Below are 21,727 nucleotides of genomic sequence, written 5' to 3'. Positions count from 1 at the left end.
AAATTATTTGTAAGTCAAATCCTGTCACTTGATTCTTTTTTTTGGCGCCTTCGCTGATATATTATCGAAAAGATCGTGACTTGCGGATGATATGCTTTATTCCATTTGCTCGTTGTAGCACGATGTTCGATAATTAAGAACCAATGGCTTGGGCATATAAAAACAAATTAGTCAACTTTCAGTTCCCTTGGTAGCTCTACCGTGAGTTTACGTTAAAGATGAATATTTGCAACTTTAGGAAGTTAGTATTATTGTGAAATAGATTAGGTCTGACTCTAACTCCTATTAAGTCGAACATTATGGTTTATTGCATACGTAAAATTTACAATATTTGGTATTAATACACTGTAATTATTATATGTAACACGCTACAGGTTTATTTTTCACTCTGTCACATGTTCCAGGTCTAGTTCGTAATACTTATGATAGGATTGTATAAAAAATTGTTGTTCATATGATCTGTTGTGTTTACACAATTATTAATTCTATTATGACATTTATTACTGCGAATCGTAATTAATTTGACAATAGATAAAGATTATTTCAAACAATAAAATAGTACTTTATAGGACTCAATTCCTTGATAGAATGTTTTTTGACATCATTTTATGAAAATTACTTTTTATAAGTTATGCATTCGAATATTCATACATCAGAAGATAGAGAAGTAGGTGAAAATTAGTGAGTAGCACAATCAAATGATAATTTAATACCGAATTTGTCATTATATGGCATAAAATTAGTTGACAAGTTTGATTTTAACCAATAATTATGCAAATCATGTATCCATCATCCCAAAAATACTCATCAGTAAATTTACACATCGATAGACAGCAGCCTTTATTTTCTTTGCAAAGAAATATCATATTCGCTAAATTTGGTTAGCACAACAAAAGCATCGTTATTAACTCAGGGACACGATTCATTTAATGTTGATGTGAATAGGTCGTAGTTTTGTCATCAATTAATTCATTGTATGACCTACCAATAACTAACTCTGAGTGCTAGAACAACGATGATGGAATGGCTAGATCACAGCATTAATAGTGTTATGATGAGCAAAAAACGGCTGTGCGAATCAGCTCGAGGCAGTCGCTTTCATATTTAATTGAGTTATTACCTTATCATGTAAATACTAAATAAAGCTACCTATTTAAATAACCATACCGTTGAGAACTATTCGTGCAGTGCCCGCCTAAGAAGTTGACTGCGATAGATTTATTATCACTAACAGTTTTGTTTAATGACCGTATATTGCACGGTTTCGTTTATAGATTCAGAGGGTCTACCTTGCTATCCGTACGGCTAGCCGTCATATATCGTTCATCTTATATTCGCTTGAGAAACAAAGTTAATATCTGGTAATCTATTTCTTGTTTTTGTTATTTGGTGTGTCTGGATACGAGATAGAAATATGTTGTCAAGAAATGCCAATTACAATAATATCTGTGGCTAGCTACGCTGTTTTCGCCTATAGAATGAAAAAATTTTGATTACTTGTTGAATGACATTCCTTTCCTTATATGTCTTACTAAGTTTCTTTAGCCACTTTCGCTTGTTTCGATACCTTGGAAAGGACTAAATAATTAGTTCTCTTTTCGCAATCACGTTCTTTTGACATTGTTAACAAGGAAGCACTGAAAGTTTCATAGAAGAAACGAATAGAATAACAACTTTTAGCCCTTTGTTAAATGCAAAAATGGAATATAAAACTTTTTTATTTTTTTCCTAAACTGACCAATCTGCTGTCAACCTGTTTTTATTTATATTCAGATTAATAATAATTGACTTCAAAGGAGAACACACCGTTTATGAAGTCAAAATTATATTTTGGCTCAAACTAAAATTGATCTTCTTTTATTAATTTTTAGTTGAAATATATTTCACGTTAAATAACCTAAAAAAATAAATTTAATGTTCATTACGCCTTAACATGACTAGAAGTGCTTTTGAATCATCTTTAAAACCGGCAATCAGTGGTCACTCTAGTATTATAACTTCCCTGACATTTTCGAAAACATTCACTCAGGTATCATGTCTTGCTTATCTTCTTCAATTGTGATTTATAATTGCTTTCGTGTTCTTATAAATAAACTTTGTATTATTGAATTAGTTAAAATCATTTTTGGCAAAAATCTAAGGATCAAAAAGTACTCATTGTTGAGCATAAGAAAGCAATCCGATTACACAGCGATACACAGCTCATAAGTACATTACAATATTGGTTATGAGTTTAATGCCCTCCAATATATCATGGTTGTCAGTGCAAAGTAGCAAAAATATGAGTTCGTATCAAGAATACAAAAGGGTATTGTTTGAAAACTTCCTTTATTGGTAAAAATAATTGCGAGGGAAATCTACAGTTGTTTAAATCATAAGTATTCGTCTGGCTAACAAATACAGGGCTGGAAACGATATCTCCTCATCCAGAAAACGATATTTACGTTGATTAATGAACATAGTAACACCGAAAAAGGCTCAAAAAATGGTTATCGTTATATGCTATTCCCTAGCTACAACGAAACATTTTTCTGGAGCGGAGTGACTAAAACTTTTGTTGTCTGTTACTGCCTTAGGGCTTAAAAACATGTTCTTTCCCGATAATACTGCATCGCAACGTTTCGTAAATTTTTAACTATACATTTTATGTTGATCTAATTACTCCACAGTCAATACGCATAACACACAAATGTGTTATGGTTTCTATTCATCTTTAGAAAACCTTAAATCATTTGTAACTCCGTATGTTTGTCCATCCAATCTCGATAATCGTATTAAATTTATCACTACTTTGCTCGATATTTAATCTATTTCAGACTTTTTCTTCTTTCGACCTATTTCTCGTATAAGTAATTTGCGAATTTTATCCCTTTCAATGAAACAGCGCTCCCTGTTCTTTATCTTTTATCGAGGTTCACAAATATTCAACATTCTGATCTACTTGCAATTTATGAAGGACAGCTACACCACTTCAGATGTACGTGCGATCAATGCGTACACGAACAAAATAATACTGACCGATCGTCAAGTCTTTGGTAAAATTTACAGGGATGATGTCGTGTTAGTAATCGAGGAGAATTTCAATAGGCAGTTGAATAAAATATTTGGGATAGGAGGATTTAAAAAATGGTGGAGGAGAATCAAAGAAGGCAACGTGATTCGTGGTTTTCTAGATTGGAAGTTTAGGGTGGGTACACGTGACGAATTAGCAGATCCTGTCATTCCTAGGAATAATAAACTTCAAAAACATGATAAATGGTGGCGAGCAGTCACCAACATCCCAATAATTAAGTTATGTTACGCGCATCTCAGCCAAACAAGGATTGCTATCGGTAATAAAATTACGGGTTTCTGTTGCTATCCAGGTAGAGAAATATTTCTGGAGAAATTTAATGAAGAGTTTGTTGCTAAACAGTTTACAAACCAGAATGAATTGGATGACTATCTGATGAATAGCAATAAGATGTTTTTTTTTACTAATATCGATTCGCCCTGGTCTGCATTCAATTGCAAAAAGAAAGTTATTTACGAAAAATTGTTTGCAAATCATTTAAGTGCTGAAAAATTGAAATATTTACGGTCTATTTATGAAATTGTGGATAATATGGTACGTAATACACAGTATAATATAATTGATCGCGTTACTTTTGCTATTTTATCTGGCAGAATATGTGATGAACTTAATGACTTGGGCATTAAGCTAAATATAAAGTTTGAGAAAATGACTGTGATGTGTTTTAACGTACTTTTGCAGCCAATAACATACGATTCGCCATCTATTATGATGACAATATTTCTAAATTGTGGAGATACTATGGTTGAATCGTTGTTTGAGAGTCTTAAATTTAATTTTATTAGATGGGTAAAACAAATCAAGTATCGACAGGTCCAAGTTACATGTACAACGCTTTACATTGATAGTGTTATGTCCATTTTGAAGGCTTATGGTGTAATAAAAAAGTCAATCGATTTTTCGGTGTATCCGGAAATAGTTAGACTTTTGTTTCCCCATAGTTTTTTTGTTAACAACAGCTTCGAGATAAATGGCTGTATTATCGTAAGAAGTTGCTTATGTTTCAGGTATTTAGAGAAGTTTTGCAAATACAAGGAATATTTTGATGATATCATGGTCAAACGAATAAGATATTACACGAATGATATTATGTTCTCACTAGTGAGTTAGAGCGAGATTTGAAGTATACCGTTGGATTTATTAAATAAACCGTGTCTTGCTTACCTAATAACGTATTTAATCATATTTTTTTAGTGTTTGTATGTTGTTGACTGCATTCTCATCGTTTTCCGGTAGACAGCATACTTCACTCAATTTGTTCGTACCGTTTGTGTTCTTAGTAAATTTCATTAATTTAAATGCTTCCTCCCTTTTTACTTCTTGAATTCCGTCTTTCTGAAGGAATATGACTCTATCAAAGTAATCTAAAAGCTCTAAGTTGTGTATAACCACAATTGATGTTTTGTTATTTTGATCTTTGGCCAATTTTTCGAAGAATGCTTCCTCACTCTTCTTGTCCAAGTTGGCAGTGGGTTCATCAAATAGGTATATTTCCGCATTCTTCAACATTGCCCTGGCAATCGCTATCTTTTGTTTTTCCCCACCACTTAGCACAGAATTGTTCTTCCCGATGTATGTCTCATATCCAGAGGATAATTTAACAAAACTATCGTGAAAATTGAGAGATCGACACATCTCAATCATTTCCTCGTCGGTTGCCATCAAATTTCCGTACTTGATATTTTCCTTAACTGTTCCGCTTACCAGATAGCTGTCCTGTGGAACATACGATATAAGATCTCGCAGGGAACTGTTGTCTATTGTGCACAACTCGTCATCGTCTATTCTAATACTTCCTGTGTAATCATTAAATTTGAGTAACATCTTGAGAAAATTTGATTTTCCGATGCCATTCGGACCAATAAAAGCGATTTTCTCACCTTTTTGTATCTCAAAGCTCAAATTCTTGAAAAGAAAACTTTCGGTAACAGTGTATGTAAAAATATCACATGACATGTTCGGCTTATTTTCTGACGGTAATAGCATAGCAACGTTTCGAAAGGATATTTTCTTGTCGAAATACCGAATTGGATACAGTTTCTTAGGTGGCAGTATGTCTAAGAAGCTCATTTTTGCGTTCAAAACGGCAGCTGTAAATCGCGAGTACATGTATCCAAGCTTATCCAGGTTCGATGCAAGTATCTTGCTGATTGAAAGATAGAGAACAAATTGATCGCTGGTTATTTTGTTGTACATTCCTACGTAAATTATCATACCTGTTTGCACACAGAGAACAAAGCGCTGTAAAAAATTGAGCAGATAGAATGTGCGCCACAATTTGACATAGTGTCGCTCACCCACTGCCAACTTGTTGTCGTACTTATATAATTCCAAATTTTGGTTGTTGAATGCAAGAATGGAGTCGTAGTTAGAAAGAATGTCGATTAGCTTGTCGTTACTTTCGTTGATCGATAAATTCAACTTTTTTCGTATGTCATTGCGCCACACAGCCATTTGGATAGTAACCGTTGTGTACGTAATTAGCGAGATGAGAATGACAAGCGAAGAGACAAAGCCCATAATAGCGTATATTTTTAGGATGGATAGAAATAGGACAAGAAATACAGGAAGCAGATTAATTATGAGAACATCCAGTATTTCAGCGACAGCACTACTTCGTCGTTCGATCGAAGCTGTTATTTCGCCCAGACCTTTCATCTTGAACTCTGACCAGCTGAGTAAGAAGTATCCACGTAGCGAATTTTTCAAGGCAGTTCTATAAGCACGCTGTACCGATGACTTGAATATGAAACCTTGCAGCTCTATCAATAGGGATGACAATATTCCCACAATCATATATTTTTTGAATATACCGCTCTCTTTATAGCCGCTAAACGCAAGTGAGGCATTTTGAACAATTTCGCTCACTTTTACTTCCATAACTCGTGCTACAAGCATCAGAAGAAGCGTAGGCATGATGGTAAGTTTTATTAGCGGTATTTCCTTGATGTATTTCGTCACAATTATTTTGAGTATCCTATAGGCAGTAATGCTCGCCATTTTTATTCGCTGGTCTGCGCAATTGTTAAATACCAAATCTCATACAAATTGTTTTATTCACCGATCATGATTTTGACCGTTGATTCGGGGAATGGGAGCTGAAGCGTACTGAACGACAAATATCGCTTGTGAATCGACACATTTGCTTATGTTAGCTAAATATTCACATTTTAGAGAGAATACCTGGCACCCGATGTTCAGCTGCGATTCTACATTGCTATCAAACAACAAGTATTTATTTATTTGTAGTTACCAAAATCAATCTTTAGTTCGTAGTATTTCACAAAACACGGGGACTTCCATGATAACTCCGCATATGGATGTTTAATAAGGAAGACAAGCAGTAAGTTTTGTATGGTGCTAGTATTGAATGGTCAAACCCAGAATAATTTTTCAACCATGCTATGCCCGGAAAGCAAATGAAACCATAAAAATCATTTTTGAGACATAAACAAACATTTATAAAGAAAGGCAGCCAAACATGAAACCGCACCAACCTGATAATAAACAACACAGCAATTATAAAAAATATATGACCGCAGTCTAAGATTTAATAAACTACAACCTGGGCTATCAACGGAATCACAAAACAGTACTAAAGCGGTCATTTTCTCGGTATTTATATCGTTCTATCAAACGTATTTGACTGGATAACACGTACAAACAAACAGATTGAGATAACCAAACGTTACAGACAAAAATGCATATTATGCTATTGTTATGATAATAAGAACTTAAAACACTTGGTTGCAATGATCCTGTCATGAAAAACGAACAACATACGTTATATTAACGATGAATGTCATGATATCTGTGTGCATTGAACATCTATTTGCACCTGGCTTTGAAGTTAGAAAAGTGCATTTCGTCTTTTTTCTTATCAAATACGTCTTTTAGCATCGTTATGGGAACTACTGCTTCTCAAATTAACTGTCCAGTGATTTAATCGCAGTCGGATAATACTTCAAACCTTTGTGCCAAGGTTTCAATGTTCAGTAAGAGATACCAATTTTGGAGATCTATACGATAATTATGTCTATCCATAAGACAAATAATCGTGAAAAGTGGTGTGTTAGGGAATACTGCCAGGATGACACCAAAATTATGGACTATATTATATTTTAATGTGAATTTTAGTACCAAATATTTGAAGAATGATGTACTGATAAACTATATGGGTATGAGAAGCAGATATGAGGGAAGAACCAAGGTCATGTGGCTTTTCCTTTCTGAACGATGTTGGCATGATTTACTACATTTTCTTGATTCGTCAGTCTTGAGGTTGCTCTTTGCCGTCAACGTAGGACCTTGGTGTTTAATATGGTGTATTTTAGTTTCAGGTATCACAATTGCACTGGCAATAAGGGATCTCCTGGAGGTTATGTCTGTCGCAATAAAAGCTTGCGCTTCTTCATGGGTGTCACCACTTTCTACCCTCACCAACGAGTTGACACTTTATATTCCTTGAACATGCCTCCTGCTAGCAGTCTCTTTTGTCCGGCGACCTGGTGACTTTTTAAACATTTCCACAAAACCCTTGCAAGCGAATAACTTTGTCTTAACGTCTGGCTACCAGGCTTAGGATTACATAATGTGTGAAAATATGCTTCGCTGATGATACGAGCTTAAAAATTAATTAAAGTTTCATCCCTTGGATGCCAAAATATTTTTGTCCTTTTTGTGATATTTCATTGCCGAATTCATTATATCGTCTGAGAAAGACACATATAAACGGAAAGAAACACAAATTAATGAGACGAGCCTACTACTTGGAGCTGTTAGAAAACAAAGATGTACGAAAAGAACTTTTTAATAAGATTGATAAGTCTTTAATGGTTAAACGGGCATTTATAATGCCTAAGCTAAAGAAAATACCTGTTGTGCCAGAAATTCCTAGAAACATAAACGTTTTCAGACTACCGGAAGATTTTAATTTTGAGGACCGAAGAAATTATGGTGTGAAATTGGATGAAATAAGAACAATTTTAGACGGTAACTATCATTGAAGATGCCTGCAAACCTATTAATATACAACACTGCCTCACTTTTGAGCTGTAAACTCAGACTTCATGGCTAAATATTTGTATTGTGTTAGCGAACTGGTAAGTTTTTAGTTGCGGGGCTTGGTAGATTGTAGCCGATTTTTTTATTCTAAGCAGGGATGATGCACTGATTGTTATTGAAAAAACATATCACACAGCTAAAAGTAATTCGAATTATGAACTCCTCAGTAGTAGCAATTTGGAAAGTTCTTCCTTTAGGCATAGAGGAATGGCATATGTAATGAAACAAGTTTTTAATTTGGTTGAAATTAATGAGCTACATATTATTTATTGAACTGCATTATGATGAAATAAATCGAAAATACTCATTATTTGGTTACTATGTGAATCTTTTTATCATAAAAAATATAGAGTACGTTTTTATACAAGGAAAGGTCCAATTTTTCAAAAAACTATTTAATATAGTAATATATTGTAAGATATTTTTACCTATATCATTTTCATACCTTCTCTAGAAAAATAAGTAGCTTCTTTCAGATATTACTCGATCACTTAGTAATCACATATCCGATCAATTCTCTTTCCCTGCATAGCATTAGCCATCTGTAATGTATTCTTATATTTGGTACATTTGTTTTAACAATATCGTTGCTTTCTGTTCCCTCTTTGTAGAAATTTCCTATGACCTCTTTCTTCCATTCAAAACTGAAATTAGATTGAATTACTGAGTTTCTTGCTAACTCACATTGGTCAACACTACTCAATTTATAGAGTTGGGTGATGACTGAATACTCTTCCATCAGGGGGTCTCGTGTAAAGTGGAAATGAAGTGGATCATCCGTGGAAAGCGATACATTCATTCCAATATTGAAGAAGTTGATGAAAGGATTTTTTTCTAATGCAATGAACAATGAGTTGTTAGATAATGGCGACATTGTAACTCCGATTTGGCAAATATAAAAAATATAGGTGAGCGGAAAACATTTACGCAGCTGAACACCGTGACAAATGCTGTCAGCCGTCAGGAATGCATTTACCAGATGCTCATAGTCACCAGTTTCACCACTGTGTGGTGTGAATTTGAATGTATTTAGTTTTTTCGAACGCCGAAAATCGTTGAGCATTTTTATATTGCTGTATAAAAAATAAATATAATAGGAATATGGCGGGTTTTCACTATGTGTCCATTCGTCAGGAGATGGAAACTTTTGATGGTACTTCCTTTCGCGTATGCTTTCGTCATCAACAGTGTCAAATCCACCTAAATTTTTGAGGAAATTACAGATCAAGGACATCTTATGTTTCTCGCTATTCAACCTAGCGATAGCTTCGCTTCGTTCGCTTTTTGGTTTTTCGTTCTCGCTTGGCCCATCTGAAGGATCAACGGAACAGATACATTCATTACCATCGTATGAACTGGGTGCATTAGATGATGTGCTAACTTTATTGAAACTCTGCGGTCTTTCTTCACGCAGATATGCTGCTGGTTGAGTTCTTGTGCCGTAGTCTATGCCTTGGTTATTTTTTCCACGAATATGAACCGTCTCATTTGACTGGTTTGTTCCACTCTGCAGATGGTTGTTTCCACAAATATTCGTTGTTGTGTTATGTCCTTTATTTAATGAAGTAATTGATTGTCCACTGTTATTCTGTTTTTTTCTCTCTGCGCGATCACAAAACACCTGGTCGCTCGTCTCATTATTTGCCACATTGGTTCTCATATCCAAATAATATCCAGCGCATTTCTTACAGGTAATATACTTGTTTTTGGCCACTTCACCGCCCATTTCTCCTTCTTTAGAATTATCTTTCCCGTTATTTTCATCAGTATCGCAACCAACGACATATTTAGTGTCGAACCGTGTATTGTCATCTTCAGCCTTGGGACTATTGTTGTAATTTCTATAAGTACACATTCTGTACATTCCTTTATACCTATCATCATACGCTTTGTTACACACAAATGCTTTTCCTTTTTCATCAGCGAATTCAGTCGCCTTGAAAAGTGGATCGAAGATGTTCCGCAACATCTCACCAAAAGATTCAATGTTACACCTTTCTTTAAGGTTTGGAAACAGCCTGGGTATTTGTACCACCCATTTTATGTGCTTTGAGTACAGTTTGTTGCTTTCTATCCAATGTGCAAGCCTGTAAAATTCGTCCTTGTCCTTTCCATACACCGATATTCTTAGCTCCACATTTTGATATTTATTTTCTTTGTAGTAATTAATCAACTCCTTGGTCAATTCAGCAAGGTACCGTCCATTGATGAAATTGTCATATTTGAGGAAAATTTCCCTAAGAAGACTCTGGCCCAGCAGGTTGTACTTGTTGTTAAAACGGTCAAACCTGTGAAAAGTATCGGTGTGGGAGTGTGTATCAATGTTCTCTATACGAAGCTCGTCTACTGTTATGTTCAGCTGTTTGAACACCTCTCTGAGAGTATATGCTTTTCCATCTTTCTCGTAAACCACATCATCCGAGTTAAATTTAATTTTGCGTTTTATGAACTTTAGAAGATGCTTGCAATTGATTGCGGCAGAATGATGTATATGATTGTCGACCTTATATACAGTATAAAAATCCTTCCGGCTCTTTTTCTGTTGCTCTTCCTTTTCTTTTGATGCTGATATGTTGCGATACATGTTGAAAGAGTGTTTGAGATGTTCCAAACGCCTGTACGAAAGCGATTTTATCGGTCTGTTGTTACATACGTTTAGCACATAGACACAATCTGAGTAATACTCTTCAATTGGTATTGGTTTCAGAATATCTCCGTTTTTGTCGTTGATACTCCTCATTTTCTTTAAATTTTCACTTTTTGGACAGCCACTATCTTTGGTATTAAAATTTGTATTAATTGAGAGACCGTCGATTTGCGCGCTCAAGTTTGTATGGCTCAAATATAGCCGTTCCTTTTCTGTGCTATATTCTTCCAAAAAAGCGTTAATTTCATCCTTTTTCCCTTTGTCTGCGTCATCCTTTACGAGATAGAATACTCCATTACGGTAATAATACCGTGAAAATTTACACGATACACTATAACGCATGTACTTTCTGCGCAAATGAATGGCGTTAAGCAGCTTGTGGAAGAGTTCTTTATTCTCGTTAGCATCTTCGTAATCATTCCATGTATTGAACATTTGTTTGTGCATTCTGAGGGGAAGAATGGTGACAACAAATTATAGTGATAGAGCAAACTGGACGTAATGAGCTGAAGAGAGCTTAGGTGACCGAAAATGAGTAAGACATCAAATAATAGGCTTTACAACATAATGAATATCCAAATGGATATCATCTAATTCAACACACCAAAAAACACACTAATATAAGAAATGGTAAAAATATTTTATTCCTTCGCGGAAAGACGTATTTAACATGTAAATAATTTTTTAACAATGCCAAAATATGTCAAATAATATCCAAAAATGCTCAGTTTTTTGCGCCACATCCAATTGATTCCACGATTTAATGACGGCTTTTTTTTTGCCACATGATGAGTAACATTTACACTAGTTGCAAATACTATTGTTACACTTTCTACAACAAGCAAATTTGTTAATAAAGCTGTCTATCACCAGCAGCAATGCCAAGGTATCTATGGTGGAACAAAAATATATCAAGCATAGTTTACACCTTGATTTTTTTGTTATTCCTTCAATCCACTTTAACCAACTCGTTTAGTAAAGATTTTATTGTTAGCTGTGATAAAAAATAGGTTTTGTAAAGCTCACACTTCGTAGTATTCAATGGCGAGACAATATACGCCAGAAACAGAAAAGGAGCGCTTGTGATATAAACAACTCAAATATCTGTGATAAGATCGACAAACAACTAGAATTAGTGCTAGATATAAGTCATTCCTGCAGCACAACATTTTGATCTTTGTTCATGATTCAATTAATATAATTAACCAATTGGTTGCGAATACTTGAATCATAATTTGTGGGATAACACTGTGGCAGATCTTATGACGGTAGTCATTTGTGTTTTGATTCTGCAAAATGGTTTTTAAGATTGAAACAACAGAGAAAGTTTGAATATCTGAGAATAATTTGATGTAAAGGGCAACTTTCGTAACTCAAGGTGCAATTTTTATTCTGTGACTGAAAAGCCTAAATCTTAATAAATATTACCAATATGTACCAAATATAGGCAATACACTGCTTAACAAGTATTTTTACTGACATCATTTTTCATTATTTCGATGAAGAAGATGGTTTTGCTACAGTTTGTTTCAACTCTACGAACCAGTAAATCCTACTTACATGGCCAAAAAAATTTGTATAATCGGTTATAGCGTCCTTGGCAGTGATTTATCAATATGGTGATCCAAGCATACCTTGCCATAACATAAATCAAGTTGTATATTGGTGCTAGGTGTTAAAGTGATTTGGATAGGATTTAGGATGCCGTAAAAGCGTATTACAAGTTACATTGAAACATTTTAAATCAACTATCAAACAGATGAGAAAACGTATTTTGGAAAAATTACTTACAGTGGTCACTATATAATCTTAGGCGTGTGCACAATTATGAACTAAATGTGCTATTTGTATATGGTAACAGCATCAAATAAAGTAAATGTAATGACTTTGTTTCTCAAAACCTAAATAAATGCATATAAACTGTGTAGATTATTTGGTGTATAGCATGGTTATAAAGGGCATCATAATTCATGAATATTATTAAACACATAGAATTCATCATTTATTTCAAATATTACTGTGCAAGATTTTCAATTGATACCAATGTTAAATTAAGTTAAATTTTACTACCTCGGTTATACAGCTAATATAAGGCATGCTCATGCTCAAAAGCTCAGCTAGCAGAAAGGTGCTTACATCATTATCCGATTATAACGTTTGTAAAACAAAAAATTTTGCAAATTAGAGATATTCTACAGATTGTTTCACATTTAACACATTTATTGTGTCGGACATTGAATAAAAAAAAAAGTAGCATAATTGCTATAACATGATTAATGTACTATTGTATCTTTTGACAAATTATGCTGCCTATCAAGACATAATGGCCCCAGATATTCCCTGTACCAGCGATAATAAAACTTACAGCATAGATTTGAAGATACATGCAGAGGAAAGTGTAATACGGGCAATACATTCCGTGGCACTGTCCAATATAGTAGCACATGAGACTGAAAGGGAGGCAGTTTCTGGTTATTTTGGAACAATTATCGATGAAATGAACGACCATTTGATGCAGTACAAGGTGCAATTGCATTTAAAACTAGATGCTTATAATACAGATGAATTCATGGCAACTATCAGTGTAGATCCTTCGTGCGAAAAAACCAGCCCGGTAATTGAAAGAACTTCGGCTGCATTTGATTTCCTCAATGAATCATTTGCTGGTAATATAGGATGTCATCTTTTTATATGGGGATGCAATTACATTCCTCCTCGAGCTGAGCTGAAAACAATTTTCAACAGCTTGAGATGTGGTCGAGTGGCTGGTTTACTGTGGCGTGGAATGGACGAAACACGCGAATTAATTAAAAATACGATACTTGACTCGTTGGTTGGGCTCGAACATTTGTACGCGCCCAGTCCATCAGAGGAAGTAAACCTGGCGGGTAAGTTATGTAGGTATGTGCAACAATGTGTGGGAATGCAGAGCAGCGAAATCGGACAGCTTATCCAGGGTTCAGCACCGGTAAGGTACACAGATAGCGAGTCAGGTGTAACACCGGGTGAAGAGGGGGCTTTGATTTCGTACAATGCAGTCGCCCATTAAACATGTCTAAATAAATGAACTAAGTGTGTAATTATCCGTTATGTATAATTCTATGCCGTGGCAACCAAGCTACTACTATTTAAAACAGTTATTGCACAATTATCCGTAACAGTAATAGATTATAAACGAAATTGAATGGTCAACGAACGAGGTAATTCATAGCAAAATTTATCATACTATGTGTTTAAAATGTCTCTGAAATAAGGTAAATCAGTCTAAACGAGTTGGTCAATGTAAATATAGTTCATTCTCATTATGGGCTAATGCTTTAGTCTGAGTATGATCGCCGTGTTTTTGTTTCAAGTTTAATACAAAAATAGTCTCAAATTTATATTTTCATTGCAAATCAATAAAACACAAAAATGCTATTGGTTATGTGGAGCAAAGATTATCTCATTTGATACATATATGTCTTAATGTTGTTCAGTAACAATATCTCAAAAGCACACATTATCATACATCTTAGTAAATACGAAAAAATAAGAAACTTTAATGGCTTTCCCGGCAACTAGTCAGGTGTGAGTACATATAATTATAAAGAATCACTGAGATGGTAAGAGTTGTTATTCTGGTACACCACTCGAATTAAAGGTCTGTTACATTCATCAATAGCTCTTCGTATTTTTACCAGCTTATTTTACAACGAAATTTGGTAAAAAAACACGTGCTGACAGTCTTTCATGCTTAATCATTGAATCAAGCTTTATTTAGCGTAGATGATGTTAAGATTGTAAAGTATGTAAGAACATATTGCAGATCTATGTGTTCTTTTCTTACCGGCATTATAAAAATGCTTTTCTTTTCACTTTAGAGTAGAGAAAATAAGAGAAAAAATGTAATATGAAAGAGTATTCCTAGCAATAGTAGAGACTGTCTATCGGATAGTGAGATTGAGTTGAATGTTCACAACAGCTCTGGGTTTGATCCTTCAAAGCAGACGAATTTGTGCAAATGCTCACGGGTCGCCATAACAACGAGATGCACCTATAGAAAGTGTGTTTGAGAAATGAAAAGTGTTGATTCGCTGGTGCTGACGAAGAATAACATCCGTTGGAGCATGGAATTCTTGCCATTGAGAGATGGAATCTGATATGACTCTAGGAAATCCCGATTGATAGCACACTTTTACGCCTGAAACAGGAGTATAAAATCGTAATGGTTCAGAAAAGGAGTTTATTGGAATAGTTGCGAGTACGAAGTGATAAATGAACACATTGCAAGGAGAAATAAAGATGGAAATATATTGCCATTAATTGAAAACCTCACGGCTACGGTAGCAAGAAGCTTCCTAGGGCTAACAAACTTCTAAGCGGCGAATTATGCCAAAATCTGTTGAAAAGACATGTTATGAGATAATGTTTGTTTTATTCATCTATTTTGAATAAAACCATATCAGTTGTAAGTATAAATATATAAGTTTGGCTTATCATTCACAACAGGAACAATACTCTTCAAAAAAATAGTGGAAGTGCTAACTATTTGAATATTTTGAGTAGTTTTGGAAGTTTTTACGATGATTTATTAGTACATTATGGTTGATTCAGGGTGGCTCTTCAACAATTTGATTACGGCATTATGGGATAAAGTCTCATGGATTAATTCAGTTGCTCGGATAGTGGTTACCATAATGAAGTTTTCTTGCTAGTATGAATATAGAAAGCACTCTGCTCACAGATATATCCTTGGAGAATATTCTATCATTGTCTCAGTAGTCGCCCGTTATCCATGTTAATGCGGCTGGCGAATTTCTTCTTTCATAATCTGTTATTTGGTCCCACAAAGATAGCTTTGATACATTTTTTGTTCGTTTATATGTTTTCATTTATCATTTCTTTATTAATTCCTTTTTAGGGATTATAGGAATTATGAATACCACATAATTTTTCCAAATTTGGTTGTGTTAATAACATGATAGGACTATTTGCTGTAATAAGATCTTTATGGTGCCGTATTTTGGTAATATTGTGATAACTTACAAAATACAAGCTGATATTTTTTCAGTGCTTGTTAAGTACGCTTTTGTTGAGACCATATGTAACGAGAGGCTATTTAGTGTCTGTATGGACTATCGAAATTGTCATAGCATGCGAAATCTGGTATTACGACAAATTTGATTGGTATTTTTAGAGTCATTTATTTTATCCACTGCGACCTAAATTAAGTTCGAAGCCACTATACATAACACTATAGTGGTGTTATTATCGTATTTTGAAAAAGTGTGATTATTTACCTCTTCATATAATAACATCTAAACAAACACAATGTTCTGGTTTGCCACTATAACTACTATTATAAGTCATTTTACAATGTACTATGATTAGCTCAAAACAGAATTGTGTAATTCAATATATGAATAGATAAATATCCTTAACATCGGTGAGTTGCATTTTGGACACGACGATTGGGTTTACCTCCGATACGGGAAATGTTTGGTAAACTCAGAAAGCTGGTTCTTACTTTGTGACTATGGATATAAACATGTTTGTTGTGGCTATATCAGAGATAATAGTGATTTTTCGGACTGATGCTAAAATGTCATTTTTTGAGATCATAATTACAGTGATTTTGCCTGTATGTATAGTTTCTTGTATTATTGCAAAAAGTAACGCCAAAATATTACAGTTCCGAATAAAAATACCTTTAATAAGAATTTAACTAGCTGGTTTTCACCAATGGCCGCTCATACCCACTAGCTTTATACCTCCTTTATCCCACAACTTCGGTTTTTTTCTCTGAACTAGCTTTCTAAGGTACCAAAGAGAACAGGTACTGCTAAAATATACACAATTTTCTACATATATGTAGGTTGTTAGCAACTTTGCTAATAAATTGTTCACAAATTCTGATTATTAAACTAAATTAATTTAACATATTCTCAGAAGAATTTTTTAATTTCAGTAGTTTTAAATTCAAAAATTTGTCTTGTTAATTTATCACTTTGGTATAAATATAAATTGATGAAAATAACCGCACAAGATGAACGAGGAAAACATCACGGAGTATCTTGTAGAATATATTGAGTCCATCAATGACATGGACACCCCGGTGTTCGAGAGATACAAAGCACAGTTCCTAAATGAAAATCATGAGATAATACAAAAGCATGTGCCGTTTTTAACCAAAATACGGATCAGCGCACAGAACTTCGTTTCAATGAACATGTTCGCATGCAACGGCGAATTTTACAGCTACAACACGAAATTCTCTTACACAAGGATACGACTGGGCCAGAGAAAGGTTCTGGTGCCGATAGAATTCAACTGCATCATGGAGGCTATTCTCACAAAAAATCTGAATGAGTCAGGGCTTTTCAGAAAATCGGCAAACATTTCTGATCTCGAGCGCTGTTTCTGTCTCATTAATGACAGCGAAACACGGCAAATGTATAGGCTGGAGATCATAAACAGGCTGCTGCCGTTCGACATCATCACGTTGACCGTGGCCTACAAGCGCCTCTTTGACAACTACGAAATGCCACTCATCCCACGCTTGTATTTGAAGGTTCTTCTGAAGGTTGCCAAGCTCGAGAACAAGTATGAACAGGTTGTTCTTCTCAAGTATATTCTGTATATGATGCCCAAGTCGAACAGAAATATGTTGGACAGCATCACCCAGTTTTTCGCACTTATGCGGCATTTAGTAACAAATTACAATCAAAAACCTACTCATAACATGGACCTGCATGGTTTTGCAGTGGTGATCATGCCAAAAATTTTTTTGAAACCAGGAACACCTGTCAACCTTGATGACATCAATGATCTTATAAAGGTAACTGAATTTATATTTGAGAACCGAAAAATTATTTTCTCGGTAGGTGTGGAAAGAATGAAGAGAAATGGGCAATACGTGACAGACTACTATGATTCTGGAGTAGTTGCTAAAGTTGTGCACAAAGGTGAGACAGACATAGATGAGATTGAAGAAGAAGAGGATAATACGGAGGATTCCTAAACAATCGGGAGTCATCCGAATACAGTGTACTATAAATACAGGAAAATACGAAATTTTAATACCGAGACCGATCGGAAGCGGCGATACTCCAACAAGATAGATAAATATTATGTGTTGTTGCCTCTTTTTTCTTAGCTTATTTTTAATATGCACATCTCTCACTTCGTAAGTCACCTGATGTTTGAGAACACTCCTTGTCACAGTATGCTTAAATCACAATGTTTTAGTAGAACAATAAGCTTTCTACGATTATGGTACATTTGAAGAGCCCTACACGCCAACGGTCTACTCAGCCTATAATTTTTAGACCGATCAGAATTTTGCTGAACTCAACCCATGCTTCTTGCTATTTCTCCTCTATTACCTGCTGTTACGGGTTAATGTTTGTATTCGCTCATTTGTGCTACCTTGTATCGCCACCTTTAACGAGAAATTGCATGATTCCCTCGCAATTTTCGGGAAAGACCCGTCATTAAGCAATTTGTTCACGTACAAAACTGCCGATCTATAGTCTGTGTTCGATTGAATGGCATATTAGGCAACATCATCTAGCAGCAAACCTGCCAGCTCAAAAAATGGATCCTCCCAATTATCAGGCTCAGGCCAAAATTATGATGTGGTGTTAGTCTTTCCGCTTGAATGTCTAATGGTATTTCACTCCATAGAACCACTTGTTCACAGCGTCAGCGTGCCAATTACAGAGCATAGCAGCCGAGCGGTGGGACAGACCTTTCGTTCACAACGACTCTAGGCTCAAATTTCTTTTGACTGACGAGTTTGCGGAAATGGCCAAGTTGCTCAGGTAGTCACTCCAAAAGACGCATTATTAGGAAGCGTTTCTGTAAGTGAAAGGCATTAGCTCATAGATGGCGGGTATGAAGCATTTACTACCGCAGGTTTTTATACGACTTGACTTATAAGCGGCCCTGGATTGCCGGCATATCTTGAGATTGAACGGAAGCAAGCCTCCATAACAAATAATCCTTATGAGAATGGTAGGCGGTAGCTTTTCGGTACAACGGGCACCAAAATGGTAGGCTATTCCGATGTCAATCAGAAAGTATCAGTCAAAACACCTGATGGGCAGAGTGTTTCCAATTCTTTGCACATACTCGTGTTGTGTCAGTAACGCAAATGTCTTTTGTGTTGTGGACAGGCCACGATCATTGAGATGAATGTTCTTTTGTGGTTCGCACTATAAAATGGTAGTCTTCTTCGCTCGTCGCAGACACGGCAACAACGTGATATGTGCAGGAATACTGTTGAAATGCCAAAAAACTGTGCCTGTGTGATATAAACCGATTTTTACTTACAGACATCCTCCTTGATGCTATCGTGAAAGATGCCCCTGACTCTCTTGAGAAAGTCATAAAAATCATCGGAGATGTTCAGCACTAGGTTAATCTTCTCCAGAGACACAACACACGGCCAGACTTCGGTCACGCTCTCCGTGTCGTCCTTAAAATCCATAACAATGTACCCGCCCAAATCGGTCTCATCGAAATTGAAAAACTCAATCTTGAGCATGTTATCGCATATCTGTGTGATGTTTATTCCCAGTGCCTTTCTGTACTGGCTGGCTCCCGATTCGAGCCGCTTCTCGTTCGTTTCGGTGCTGCGCATCTCATTTGTTCTCTGTGCCCGCAACCCCAGCACTCGTCTCTCTATCTCACTGGTAAGCCGCGCAAGATTCTTTTTGTTCTCCTCGTGTTCCGCCACCTGTTTGTACAGGCTGTCATTTTCGCGCTGCGCATCGGATAGCTCATTCCTTTCCCTGTCCAGCGTGCGCTCTAGCTTCTCCAGGCTGTTCCGAAGATGTTTTATTTCCTCCTCATTTTTTTTTATTTCTGTCCGTATCGTGTGTACATCGTGGTTGAGGCGCTCCTTCTGCTCTTTTCTTGTGTATTTAACCTCTTTTATCTTCCTCATACTTTCTGAAAGTAGGTGTGCGAATTTCTTTCGCAGCCCGGATGTGATCGATTGTATCTCATGCAGGTTTGTGAGCTCTCGGCTGGTCATTTTGCAGGGCACGAAAAATGGCAGAGGTAAGAAGGGAACGGGTGCAGAGTCCTCCAATGGTGTGCAACAGCATACAGTGCCACACCGTATGTCTGTTCTTAAACGCATTGCACCGCCACACCCCTATGATACAATACAAGTTGGTGCTGACAAAGAGCGACTCTGCATCCCGTTCGCTTCTCCTGGTGCCGGTCGATCTGAAAAAGCTGAACGAGCCGCTGCATCTGAAGCGGGAAGAGAAAGCAGAGCAGCCCGAAACAGAATCGTACAGAAACATAAAGAAAAAGAGCGAGGCTGTCGAATACGTTGACGAGGAGTATAAAAGGCTTTCAGAGGAGGAGTCACAGCCACTGGTACTAGAAGACGCGGAGGGAAGAGGATTTAAGGGCCGTCTGCAGAGCGTCAAGAACACACAGAACAATTACTTCGTGTTTATCAACACGGGGAAGGCGTTCAAAGTCATACCGGTGTCAAAATGGTACAGGTTCACGCAGAAAATAAACTACGACACTTTGACGCTTGAAGAGGCAGAGAGCAAAATCGGCAAGGATGACGACAGATGGATGATGCACAAGAAGAAGGAGGAGGAAGTGGAGGAGATTGACTATGACGAGGTGTTTGATGACGATGATGGGGAAGAGGCACACGTTGCGGACTATGAAGAGAAGAAGCAGCTGAGCACAAGCGGAAAAGAGCTCAAAAAGTTTATGAGGAGCCTGGAGGAAAGCGAGGAGCAAAATGAGAAAGGACCGAAGGAGGAAAAGAAGGAAATGATGAAGCTGAGCGAGGGCGACCTGGTACAAATGATAATGAACGATGAGATGAGCATCAAAGAGCTGCTGTCACGGATAAAGGTAAAGTTCAAGATTGACGAGTACACGAAGAAATTAGTGCAGCGATTTATCAAAGAGAGATGCGAGTACAAGAAGGAGGTGATTGATGGCGAGAAAGTGTACAAGCTCAAGCTTAAGTAACGGGATGGCGCTTAATCGATGGATATAAATATGTTATAACATTTTTTATAAATACTGCAGCGGCATGGCTGTGCTTCCCTGTTTATTCCGTGTTTTCCATCTCTTCACTCTGGCCCGGTCGTGCCGTAGCAGCAATCACCGTGCACAATTTTTATCTGAGATATTTTCGCTGATCGCTGTTTTAGACAACTAAGCTCACATCCCCATTAACAACATCAAGAAGTGTTTTGAAGGTACAGCAGCCAAGGAATGACGCGGCTAAAGGGAGACTGCCCAACCGAAGGTTCCTGACTGTCAAGACACGAAGCCGTCCCTCAACAAACTAATTGGCAGAAAATGATTCACAAGATGTTCATGTGCGGTATTGAACCATGCACGTGTAGAAGGAGAGTATTGCGCGAACAAAGTACCGCAGAAATTTTTGCGTGCAACACGTGCTGGTTCATGCCAACTGCGAAGGACCGACCCATCAAACACGATCATCGATCAAATCAACGCATCGTTTCACGTTCGGTATGAGAAGAGCGTGTCCTTCAAATGCATGTTAATCTTTGTTAATTTAATTGGAGCAGTTTTTGTTGATGGAAGACACGAGATCGATTACGCACATCATTCGGGGAGGAACTTAGGGAGGAGATACTTTGAGGACAGCGAGGATAAACTGTTCAAACCTCTTAGGTAAAGAATGTAAGACTGTTCTAGTTTTTCACTGGTCTTGATTCGATTTTCACAAAAATACCGTTTTGCTGTTGAGATTTGACGGCTTCAGCATTTATCACCATAGCAGGATTCGGTACAAGCGATGCATATGCCGACTTGATGCTTGAACACATGCTTTCGATACCACCCGTAACTTACTTTATGCCCAAAATTTGCTGATAGAATTCTTGCACACCTTTCTCCGGTTTTAGGCTCAGTACGCTGTGCCCTACAGAACCTGTCTCTAGCAG

General features: G+C 36.5%; 9 protein-coding genes across 9 annotated transcripts; 6 read left to right on the top strand and 3 right to left on the bottom strand.

Moving 5' to 3' along the window:
- Positions 1 to 2,875: 2,875 nt before the first annotated feature.
- On the top strand, positions 2,876 to 4,237 carry VCUG_02515 (uncharacterized protein; the record flags this gene model as incomplete). The annotated part of the gene is made up of 1 exon (XM_008077331.1): positions 2,876 to 4,237. One exon carries the CDS (start codon positions 2,876 to 2,878, stop codon positions 4,181 to 4,183), a length of 1,308 nt encoding a protein of 435 aa, XP_008075522.1. The 3' UTR covers positions 4,184 to 4,237.
- Positions 4,238 to 4,243: 6 nt separating this feature from the next.
- On the bottom strand, positions 4,244 to 6,073 carry VCUG_02514 (uncharacterized protein; the record flags this gene model as incomplete). Its single annotated transcript, XM_008077330.1, has 1 exon — positions 4,244 to 6,073. The coding sequence occupies one exon, from the start codon at positions 6,071 to 6,073 to the stop codon at positions 4,250 to 4,252; it is 1,824 nt and encodes a 607-aa protein (XP_008075521.1). The 3' UTR covers positions 4,244 to 4,249.
- A 1,090-nt stretch (positions 6,074 to 7,163) lies between these two features.
- VCUG_02513 (uncharacterized protein) lies at positions 7,164 to 7,692 on the top strand (the record flags this gene model as incomplete). Its single annotated transcript, XM_008077329.1, has 1 exon — positions 7,164 to 7,692. One exon carries the CDS (start codon positions 7,164 to 7,166, stop codon positions 7,539 to 7,541), a length of 378 nt encoding a protein of 125 aa, XP_008075520.1. The 3' UTR covers positions 7,542 to 7,692.
- A 36-nt stretch (positions 7,693 to 7,728) lies between these two features.
- Positions 7,729 to 8,079, top strand: VCUG_02512 (uncharacterized protein; the record flags this gene model as incomplete). The annotated part of the gene is made up of 1 exon (XM_008077328.1): positions 7,729 to 8,079. The coding sequence occupies one exon, from the start codon at positions 7,729 to 7,731 to the stop codon at positions 8,077 to 8,079; it is 351 nt and encodes a 116-aa protein (XP_008075519.1).
- A 475-nt stretch (positions 8,080 to 8,554) lies between these two features.
- Positions 8,555 to 11,231, bottom strand: VCUG_02511 (AMP deaminase; the record flags this gene model as incomplete). The annotated part of the gene is made up of 1 exon (XM_008077327.1): positions 8,555 to 11,231. One exon carries the CDS (start codon positions 11,229 to 11,231, stop codon positions 8,625 to 8,627), a length of 2,607 nt encoding a protein of 868 aa, XP_008075518.1. The 3' UTR covers positions 8,555 to 8,624.
- A 1,822-nt stretch (positions 11,232 to 13,053) lies between these two features.
- VCUG_02510 (uncharacterized protein) lies at positions 13,054 to 13,863 on the top strand (the record flags this gene model as incomplete). The annotated part of the gene is made up of 1 exon (XM_008077326.1): positions 13,054 to 13,863. The coding sequence occupies one exon, from the start codon at positions 13,054 to 13,056 to the stop codon at positions 13,831 to 13,833; it is 780 nt and encodes a 259-aa protein (XP_008075517.1). The 3' UTR covers positions 13,834 to 13,863.
- A 2,946-nt stretch (positions 13,864 to 16,809) lies between these two features.
- Positions 16,810 to 17,908, top strand: VCUG_02509 (uncharacterized protein; the record flags this gene model as incomplete). Its single annotated transcript, XM_008077325.1, has 1 exon — positions 16,810 to 17,908. The coding sequence occupies one exon, from the start codon at positions 16,810 to 16,812 to the stop codon at positions 17,782 to 17,784; it is 975 nt and encodes a 324-aa protein (XP_008075516.1). The 3' UTR covers positions 17,785 to 17,908.
- Positions 17,909 to 18,720: 812 nt separating this feature from the next.
- VCUG_02508 (uncharacterized protein) lies at positions 18,721 to 19,803 on the bottom strand (the record flags this gene model as incomplete). The annotated part of the gene is made up of 1 exon (XM_008077324.1): positions 18,721 to 19,803. One exon carries the CDS (start codon positions 19,801 to 19,803, stop codon positions 19,090 to 19,092), a length of 714 nt encoding a protein of 237 aa, XP_008075515.1. The 3' UTR covers positions 18,721 to 19,089.
- VCUG_02507 (uncharacterized protein) lies at positions 19,335 to 20,829 on the top strand. The gene has a single exon (XM_008077323.1). It carries the CDS (start codon positions 19,821 to 19,823, stop codon positions 20,775 to 20,777), a length of 957 nt encoding a protein of 318 aa, XP_008075514.1. The 5' UTR covers positions 19,335 to 19,820; the 3' UTR covers positions 20,778 to 20,829.
- The last annotated feature ends 898 nt before the right edge of the window (positions 20,830 to 21,727 follow it).

This window comes from Vavraia culicis, assembly GCF_000192795.1.
Source record: "Vavraia culicis subsp. floridensis unplaced genomic scaffold supercont1.70, whole genome shotgun sequence".
NCBI lineage: Eukaryota > Fungi > Microsporidia > Pleistophoridae > Vavraia > Vavraia culicis.
The sequence above is the reverse complement of the archived record's forward strand: the minus strand, read 5'-3'. Positions and strand labels throughout refer to the sequence as shown.